The sequence below is a fragment of the Phlebotomus papatasi genome, chromosome 2 (assembly GCF_024763615.1).
Source record: "Phlebotomus papatasi isolate M1 chromosome 2, Ppap_2.1, whole genome shotgun sequence".
Taxonomy (NCBI): Eukaryota; Metazoa; Arthropoda; class Insecta; order Diptera; family Psychodidae; genus Phlebotomus; species Phlebotomus papatasi.
The window spans coordinates 103,556,096-103,566,286 of record NC_077223.1 but is presented as its reverse complement, the minus strand read 5'-3'; the positions used below and the strand labels follow the sequence as shown (position 1 = coordinate 103,566,286).

General features: G+C 34.8%; 2 protein-coding genes across 3 annotated transcripts; one reads left to right on the top strand and one right to left on the bottom strand.

Moving 5' to 3' along the window:
- The first annotated feature begins 400 nt into the window (after positions 1 to 400).
- LOC129800528 (ganglioside-induced differentiation-associated protein 1) lies at positions 401 to 6,021 on the top strand. Its single transcript, XM_055844984.1, has 3 exons — positions 401 to 762; positions 1,073 to 1,448; positions 5,361 to 6,021. The coding sequence occupies exons 1-3, from the start codon at positions 667 to 669 to the stop codon at positions 5,864 to 5,866; spliced, it is 978 nt and encodes a 325-aa protein (XP_055700959.1). The 5' UTR covers positions 401 to 666; the 3' UTR covers positions 5,867 to 6,021.
- LOC129800526 (acyl-coenzyme A diphosphatase FITM2) lies at positions 5,875 to 9,960 on the bottom strand. 2 transcript variants are annotated; one of them, XM_055844982.1, is made up of 3 exons: positions 9,878 to 9,960; positions 8,613 to 9,810; positions 5,875 to 6,034 (listed from the first exon to the last, which is right to left on the bottom strand). In XM_055844982.1, the coding sequence occupies exon 2, from the start codon at positions 9,769 to 9,771 to the stop codon at positions 8,614 to 8,616; it is 1,158 nt and encodes a 385-aa protein (XP_055700957.1). In that variant the 5' UTR covers positions 9,772 to 9,810; positions 9,878 to 9,960; the 3' UTR covers positions 5,875 to 6,034; position 8,613. The 2 variants fall into 2 exon arrangements, with proteins under 2 accessions (XP_055700957.1, XP_055700956.1); XM_055844981.1 differs by lacking the exon at positions 5,875 to 6,034 and adding an exon at positions 8,352 to 8,502.
- Positions 9,961 to 10,191: the final 231 nt, after the last annotated feature.

The window sequence follows — 10,191 nt, the reverse complement described above, 5'->3', positions numbered from 1 at the left end:
TAAATTTTTCGATTTTACTTCTCTTGAATCACTAAAATACTTCATCACCTGTTTTTTAAAGAAACCTTTAGGAACTAAATGTTCGAAATCACAACTTCTCATCAACCAAATCATAACTTAATTAAACTTTCACTCTAAATTTCCATTTTATTTTCCATAATAAAGTTGAAAATGATCCGATAAGCGCCGGAGATATGAACAATTGCATTTCTAGGTCAACATAAACCTGAGAATGTATTGTACTGAAACATTTTTCGGAATTCAAACAGAAACAAAATTTATGAATTTCAATGAGAAGCCAAAAATATCTTGTGAAAATTTATTATTATTTGGAAATTCGTAATTAATATCTCAAACACCTGAACAACTTGAGCGATATCTATGTGTTCCCTCGAGAATATTTTCCAAGAGACTGAAAGTGAAAATGATGATGATCAGAGTCGCTCTAAAAGTGTCTGAAAATCGTTCTTGAGAGCGCCACTTCCGCGAATCACGTGATGATCTCCGTTGAGCTTGAACGATCACAAAATCCACGACAAAATCTCAGTTGCGAGAGGTCCAGTGGAACTCTTGGATGGGCAATCTTGGTGTGTTGATCATCTGGCAGTGAGTGTGAGAAGAGAGATTCCCAAGAGTGTGTGTCATCCCGTTTGCTGGCCCGTGGAAATGTGTAATGAGCAGAAGTTGCCACAAAAGATCCCAGAATTGGAAGTAGAAGAGCCCGTTCTCTTCTATCATTCCCAGAGTTTCTATTCGCAAAAAGTGAGTACAAATGCAAACTTTTGAGATTTTTTCCAGGAGATACGAGAGAAAGATGATGCACCTGAGAGACTGGAAAAAGTGAAAATCACCGGATCATATGATCGCGTGTATTATGCAAGATCTCACGAGAAAAAGACATTCAAGGTTCCCGCCCCGATCATGCTCAAAAATTCCAACCAAATAGGTGGACTTTTTTTCTATTCTCCGAGAGCACCTCAGCTAAAAATATTCAGAGCCTGACTCTATTTTTTTCTCCCAATTTTCCCACGATCACTCAACACAATTTTCAGTAAATTCCGGGTGTTTTCAGGTGCTTCTCGTGCTGCATGAGAAAAACATCAATTTCCTCCGGTATGAGGTCAATGTAGCCGCTGGAGAGCAGTATTCATCGTGGTTCTTGGACCTCAATCCCAAAGGGGAAGTGCCTGTGCTCAAGATTGGCTCCCTGGTGGTGCCAGAGTCAGCACAGATTATCAATTATGTCGAGAGGAATTTCCAACATGAGCCTCATCGGCGTCTCTTGCCGCGGGATTTACAATCTGAGCAGGAAAAGAAGATTCTTCGACTGAGCAATTTGATCAGCAAACTCCCAATCGGGACTATCAGCATGGGGAGTTTTATTCATGTAGAATTTTCGCCTAATCCCAAGCCACCATTCATTGCGCCAGTCAGGAGGGCACTTGTCTGTAAGTCTGACCATGATCTATCTTTCTTTTTGGAGTATTTAGGCGATTTAGGCCTTAAAAACAGGTCTTATGTCCTAGACACACTTACGACTTAAGCTGAGAGACGACTTAGTGGAAAATGTTGGAAATGTAGTTTAACCATTATTTCTAATATAATTACACTAAGCCGTCTCTCGGCTAATCCTCAGGTCTGTCAAGGTCCTTAGTCCAAAATCCCGAAAGCCAAAATTCCGAATTCTTAATATTGTCATAGCCACTGCCATTAATTACACCCGCTTTTCCTGGAGGCAAAGGGAGATTTTCTGTGTCTTGGGAAATTATTCTGCACATCCTCCATATAATTTCATCATTTTTAGGATTTTGAACATTCGGGATTTTGACTGCCTCCGCTTAAAAACATATTAATAATTGAAAATCTACTACGCGCTCATCAAACCATCGAAATTAAGTATATAAGTGCCCAGAAAGCTCTCAAAATTTAATTAAAGCAGAATCGTATTGACTGATATTCATATCTTTCATGATTGTGCTTTTTTCCGAAAATGAACGCATTTTATAGAAATTATCAGACAAATTCATAATTATCGGACTTGCTTATTAATTATCTAAACTATGATATTCTACGTTGAGTCTCAGGAAATCTTCCTAATGTTTCGTTCCTGAGATAAATTTTCTCTACCTTCTGTTATAATCCCCTCAAATGTGTCCTGGCTAAAATAGAAAGCCTGGCAGACTATTTCAAAGTATTTGAAAGTCGTTAAAATAAATTTAAATTAATAAAATTGATAAGGTAATTTAACATGCCTATTCATGAGGATTGTACTAATTGCGATATAAACAGTTTTAATTTATTCTAGTGAATACATTTCACTTACCAACAATCATCTTTAAATATTTTACATCAAAAACTTAGGCTTTCTAAATTATTTCATTTTTTAGACCGTAAGGCAGGCAAAATATAATCAGGACAAATCGCCTATTACGAGGTCAAAAATTGATATACTTTTTATTGATTAAATCTATAGATAAACCTAAGAATATACCATAAAAAATTCAGATTTTTTTTTCAAAAGTGTTCTCGAAAACAGCTTCAACGATTTATTTCATTTTTGGATATGTTTTGGAGGTGAACATTAACTGAGAGAAATCCGAAAAAGTTAAAAATAACATTTCGGAAATGTTAATTTTACCCTGTATTATTGATCCGAAATCTGTGTTAATATTATGCGTTTAAGGTGTATTAGAGATTAAATTAACCCTTGTTCATGTTAATTATACCCTTAAAAAGGTGTAAAAGTAACATTAAAAAATGTTAATATATTTTTACACCTAAAAAGTGTTAAAGTTATGAGGAAAAAAAGTTAATCGCACCCTCTTTTTTTCTCAGTGTTTGGTCCATACTTGTCTATGACCAGAAAACTTTCGATATCGAATTTTCTAAGGTAAAAGTTAAACCACTTTGATGGACTTACAGGGAGTTTCGGTTTCAAAGAAATTTTCGGGACCGAAAAAAGCCTGCGAATTCACTCGTGTGACACAGATCAATTGCATACCCACAGAAGATGTCTTTGGAATAAGTTACGTGGATACGCCGTGATGTATGCAAAATATTTTCAGCGCCAAGGGTTCATAAGAAATGTAATTAAAATTTACCGCGTGACAAATATTTGCATACATTTAGGGACATTACAAAAATTATTTTACAGTAGAATCTCGCTAATTCGGCTCGTTTAAGATCGGGATGATCGGAATACTTTTTAATTTGGGCGACAGTTAAATGTGAAAAAAGTTTGTTAACATTTTTCAAGTTTGACTATGATTTATCAAATGAAGCAAATATGCTCAAATTTGCCACGCTTTGACTTAGTTATAATGTGATTTTGCATTATTAAAAGTTTCAATGCATTTCACAATCAGTATAAGAGATTATCTAAACTTAATGAGTGCTCAGATGAACAAAAAATCGTTGCATTTCAAATAGTTTGACACACAAATTTCTCTCTAATTCGGGTGACATTTTGAAAATTCTTTCAATCCGTTTTCACTTAAGCCGGAACCCCTGTATTTCTCATCCGATTTGCTTGAAATTGGATATTTTAAAAAGGTCTTGAAATTTCAAACTCGGCTGCATTAATCTCAATCAGTAATAAATCGATAAAGTATATATTCGATTTTTTTTAATTTATTGATTGTAAATATTATTTCGACCTGGAAGATAAACGATAATTGATATCAATTTCTGGTCTTCAGTGACCAACTCCCCCATAAGTCTAGGAATCTGTCCTTATTTTCCCGTACCCCCTCTTACTCCTCCAAATCCATATTATTTTAGGTTTTCTCAAACACTGCTCCAATCAGGAGGGTGACATTGACCCTGAAAAATGCGGCCGCTTTTAGTGTAAATTTTTCCTTGTTTTCGTACTCATTTCACGAGATATCTCCAAAACTATGTAGGTTGCCTATTTTTAGTTTTCGGTTGCCAATTCAACATTAAATTGTCTTTTATTTTGTATTTTTATTTTCTGCTAATTCATTCTACACTCACAGAAAACAGCTAATAAACCCAAAATTTTTTTTCGGCATGCTAGAAATATATGGGAAACATAGGAAATGTCATGCCCCTGGCTCCAATGATTTCTTTTATTTTCGGATATGTTTTGAAAAGGTAACCTAGATGAACATTTCATCGATAGCATACTTTCCAATGGATCGCAAAATGCTAACAGATTTCAATTTAGCTGAAAACATGTATTTTCATCTGAATTCTGCTAACCTTAAAACGACATTCGCGAGGGAGTGCCATTTCCATATAATTGGTTAGCATTTTTTGTTCGAGAACTGCTGACCGGTCAGTATTTTTTTGCTGATCGACTCAGCAAAAAACTGCTATAAATTTGTCATTTCGATTTTTGAAACAGTAGCCCAAAAATCATGCGAGAAGATAATCCACAGCGAGCTGTATCTTGTGAATTCGAGGATTCTGCAAAGCTAGGACGCTTTGCCATCTTTTTTTTTATTTTTTTTCTCACACAAGAAATTACGAGCTGCACATTTTCCGTAAATTGAAGAGTACTGCGTCGAGGTGCTGCATATCGAACTACTCATTAGTTCGCCAGTTTGAAAGATTTTCTATTTTAGCCAAGACACACTCGGGGGATTATAACAAACAACATTTTACCTCTATAGAACAGCACTAGAGTACATTTTCCAAAGCTCACTGGAGCATTTCAAAATCCAATCCTATTAAAATTTATTATAAATTTAATACAAGTGTATAAAGTGTATAAACTAGTTTAATGTACAATGCTATTTTGGTGTGTGTCTCGGCTAAATAAGCAAAAAATCTGACTCGTTCCAACTCTTTCTTCTTCTTTTGACTTTTAATCTTTATTTTTACTTTGCTTTACGGCGTTATCACACTTGCACATTAAAATTTTAATGTGATTCACATTAATTGTCGCTTGTGAGTGCCCAAATATGTTATTTGTGTCTTTGAGTCACTTAATATTTGGGGTTTTTCTATTTATTGATAAAGAAGTGGACTTGGCCTGCAAAAATAAGTTTAAATTTACCTAAAGCATAAATATTTTTCACATTAAAAAATTAAAGAGAAAATTGCATTAATTTTTCGCATTAATGCTATAAATTAATTTATATCAAATTTTGCGGGCCAAGTCTACCTTTTTATCAACAAATAGATCAAATTTTGAATAAAAAATGATTCAAACACACAAATTATATATTTGGACTCTCACCAGTGACAATTAATGTGAATCATATTAAAATTTTAATGTGCAAGTGTGATAACACAGTATTATTTTTTTTTAAACTGCGGAATTTATGCTATCACCTTTGATTCTCAAAAAAAAAGACTGAATGATATTTTTAGCTGAGATTCTTTACATTTTGCAGCATCTGATCGGGTGATGAGTGAGCAATTGAAGCAACACGCCAAAGACAATCCAATCTACTCTGAGGTGCTGCTCCGCAAATCTGACTTCTATGCCAGGAAACGCGACATAATCTGCAAACGCGAAGACTACGTGAAACTTCTGGAACGCCTGGAAGAGATTCTGGGAGAAGTAGAGTCAGAATTGAATTCCCAAGCAACTCAGAGTAACTCAGATTGGTGGCTCTGTTCCCCCCAGTTCACCATTGTCGACTGTTGCTTGGGAATTCTCCTCTATCGCCTCTATTCTCTGGGCCTGGAAGATCATCTGTGGACAGGAGGCAAGAAACCCCATATAGAGAGGTATTTTGCTCGCCTGTATACCCGAGATACCTTCCTTCGTGCCATTCCCTCTCGAATCTCAACGCTCAGAACAATGTGGAACAAGACACCGGGCAACTACAAACTAGGAGTTGGACTCCTCAGTGCATCCTCAGTCATTGCCGCCTTCCTGGCCATACGAAAGTGACAGAGAACTTTTCTTCCCATCAGCCTCCAATTTTATTTCTTTCCTTTTACATTTTACATTACCTAATTCTGTACAGAACAATGAAACAGTAACAAAAAAAAACACAAAACATTCCAAGCAAATAAAGAAAATAAATATGAAGAGATGCAGCGAGAGTATGAATTTGTGCTAGAGAGTCGATTTTTTTTGGAGGATTGTTCCATGAAGAATTGCACTGCGGAAGAAGATGCACTCGTCTCCAGAGATTTGAGATTTTTTAAAGAGTTTTTGGGATTTGAATCGTTTTTTTTTGGTAGAATTTGGATAAAGATGAATAGAGAAATTCTATTTTAAGACCCTGAAGGCTCTTGTTTGGGATATTTTAAGTATCGACTTATTTTTATCATTGCGGGCTTACAAATAATTTATTGTTGTCTTGAAGATGTTCTTCAACGAATAGCTGCTTTTCAAAAATACTGATGATTCTTTCTCATATGACAAAGAGGTTATTTTAATTAAAATGTAAGGTTATGATCGACCTAACCTCGAAAACTTCAATACAAATTCATAGGTTTTTTTTAATGATTTCATTCTTTGTGAATAATATAGGCTAGGTTTTCAAAACTCAAAAAAGAAAGAATTCTAATGTTCCTTTTTTATTAACTAAAAAATATTATTTTAAATTCGGTAGATTTTTTTGGCCCCTCAGAGTATAAAAAAAATCACGTCATTAAAGAATGTGATACACTTTAATTTAAATAAAATTTGATTAAGAAATAAATTTTGATTGTTTAAATATAAATACAGTCGAGTTCCTCAAATGTTAACTCCTCAAATTTGAACGACGGTTGAGTTCAAAATGTAAAATTTGAGGTTATGTGAAGAAAGTTTTGCGTGAAATCTCAATTAGAAATATTTTTTCTGGTGTTTTCTCATTATTATCGTATTATATTACCTTCCGCAACAAATTCCATATATTTCACGACAAATTACATTGATACATTCTCTAAAGTTATTTGTCTTAATTTAGGGAAAGTGGATTTCCTGGATTTCACATGAATGTAACGTTTTTGAAAATATTGTTCAAATTTGAAGAGTGAGAAACATCATCTTCACGCCCCAAATGCTCAAATTTGAGGAACTCTACTGTACTGTTCAAAAAAATGTCTCAAAATGATAACGAAAAGAAAGCTACACAGTAAAAAAAAACTGTAAAATTTTACAACTATAATAGTGCAAAATTGACCATTTTTTTTGTTTAATTTAAAAATGTTTAAAAAATACACAACATTTTGGTAATTTATTGTCACGTGATTGAAAATTACAACTATTGTAGTGAGAAATTTTCAACAATGTTGTTTAATTTGAAAATGTGTAAAATTTTAACACTATAACAGTGTGAAATCAGATAAATTAATTATTTAATTGCGATCTGTGTAAAATTTCTCACAATTATAGTACAAAATTTTTTTTAACAATGTTTCGTGATTTAAAACTATTGAAAAAATCTAAAAATTACCACGATTATAGTATGATTATAATTTTTCACACTATTATAGTGTGAAGCCTTGTGTATTTCAAGCAAAGTTGTTGAATTTTTAAACAAAAGTTGGTGAATTTTTAAACAAACGTTGTTGATTTTTTAAACAAAAGTTGTTAATTTTTTAAACAAGTTTTTGAATTTTGAGGCAAAAGTTGTGCAAAAATTGTTGAATTTCCAAGTAAGACTTATACTTCAGTCGAGATGGTTTTCATTAGGCAAAAGTCGTATAGAACATCAAATATTTATATGCATAATAAGTATATCGTGAAGATACGAGCATTAGATGTAATCATTTCGTATTAGCGGGAATCCCGAGTACAGGAAAAACCAATAAAAATGTCTAAAAAGGCAAAAAAAAACAAAATTTTCGAAATGAAATGAAAATTCAACATACACAGAATTCAACAATTTTTGGATTTACACATAAAAATTTAACAATTTTTAAATTCAACAATTCCAAATTCAAAATCTTCAAATTCAACCACTTTAAATTAAACAATTTTAAATTGACCACTTTTTCCAAATTTAACACTATAATAGAGGTGTGAAAGATTACACACTATAATAGTGTTTATTTTTTTACTGTGTACTTATGAATAAAATGTTTGAGGTTATATTTATATTTATATAAAATTTAAATAATGTTTGTATCAGACATTTATCATGGATGAAACACTCAGGTGAAAATCTTTAAAAGGCCACGATTAGAAGATTCTTTTAAATAAAATATGTTTTTAATGTTTAAGGTTAAACTTGACATAACCTCAAATTGTCTAAATATTTTTTTAGTTGAATAAGAGACTGAAAACCACGGTTATATTTTTTTATTATCATTTTTAGAATTTTACCGATATTTTTTTGTCAAATAAAACATACCCTTTTTATAGGTTAGATCAGATTAAATTCAACATAACCTCACAATTCTAAAATAACCTCTTCTGGAAAATGCATTTTATTTTGTAATCCGCTAATAAAATGATTCCTAGCTTTATTAAATAAATTTTAATTTTCTTATAAATTTAAGTAGTTAGTCCTGAAAGGATTAATTAATATTTTCGAAATGTCCAGAAGATTTTATGGATTTTAATCCCACTTCCTGCAAATAAATCCCATTCTTTGGAAACGACAATGCATTTTCATATTTTAGTTTGTGGCCTTTAGAACAATTCTTCCAGTGAGGAAGGCACAACCGTGATTAGGAGAATCAGAGCTTGGATTCCTTACCTCAAAATCGATTAGGACCAGGCTCTGGATTCAATCCATTGCTCGTGGCTGCTCCGTCCATCTGTCGTCCGGTATTCAGTGGCATGCCCATGAATCTGGGCATTGGTTTTCCAGTGGCGGGATTGATGATTACACTGTTATTCCTTCTCATGGGAATAGGGTCTGGTCGGGATTTCACCACTTGATAGTTGAAGAGTCCCTTGCCAACGGAGTCTGGGAGAATGGTTGGGGATGTGTACCAGAAACGATATGTGAAGAACCATGTGAGGATTGCAAAGATCCCTCCCAGGACTTTTTCGATCATTTTGTGGAAGTAGAGCATTGTGGACACTAGCATAACGTCCCAGAGCAGCTGGAGTACAGTCATGGCCACAAATAGAAGTCGGATTAGGGGAGTGTAGCGTGTGTAGAGATAGCTCAGTCGGGCTAGTTCATCATCTTTGAGATTTGACAGAGGATTCCGGGCAGCTGCAGAGTCCATTGTGGCTCTATTGTGTTCCTCATTGCGTAGGTGTTCTTTGATGGATTCCCAATTGACAATTGGCCGAGCTTCTTCAATCAGCACGAGACTGGAGTAGATGAGGATGAAGGCATGTCCGGAAATGTCAAATCCATTCCACAGGAATCCTGCTTTCAGGCAAGTAGGCTTTGTGTCGAAGCGTTTGTCTGTGCATCTCCCGTAGGAGGATTCAAAGACGAAAAAGAGCTTTGTCCAGACGTACCAGAACACTGTGGCTATCCCAATCCGGACGATATGGTGCTTTATCATTCGCTTGACATCCCCGCAGCAGAGAATGAAGGAAGTGATGAGGGTGAAGGGAGTCGTAAGGATCAGTGTCCAGAACCAGCCGATTTTCACAAAGTACTGATTGAAGAGATTGTCTGACCGGGCAAAATAGGTTCTGGGATATGGCATGAAGTCTCCAATAAGTGAGATCAGGAACAAACTGCCCAGATAGAGGGCTACTTTCAGGTTAGTGTCGTAGAAGATGGCTTTTTTGCAGACATACAGCACCATCATGGTCAGAACTTCGCGGATGGAGGTGGGAGCTGTTGTGGGACGAGTCCCTTTGGTCTCACCGCGTCCCTCCCCCGCGGTACTCCCCCGGAAGTTCATAGTCTGTCCAACGGGATGAATTGGTCGTCTCTTTGACACCATAATTTCTCTGATGATTGTGATCTCCTGGCCACAGCTCAACTAACCAGAAATTATCCAAGTCACTCCACTATTTTCTACTCAGTGACATCACAATAGAACAACTTACCCTTTATTTATTTGGCGTCGAATAAATTGAACTTCTGACCACGGAATTCTGGGATTCTTTTCTATCTTTCTCGACACAGCTATTGCCATCCAGCCCGAAGTACCATCACTTAGATATGAAGACTTACCTCTGCAACTCATTTTTAACCTCCAGTTCTCTGCTTAGTACCTGAAAAAGATCTTATTTCTAAAAATTCCGGCTCGAAGGAACAAAAATGTCCTACTTTTTTCATTAAAAACTCAAACAAAATCCCATTTCTCATAAGTCAACAAGACACCATCTGTCGGTTATCTGACATTTCCTTTTGACTTTGA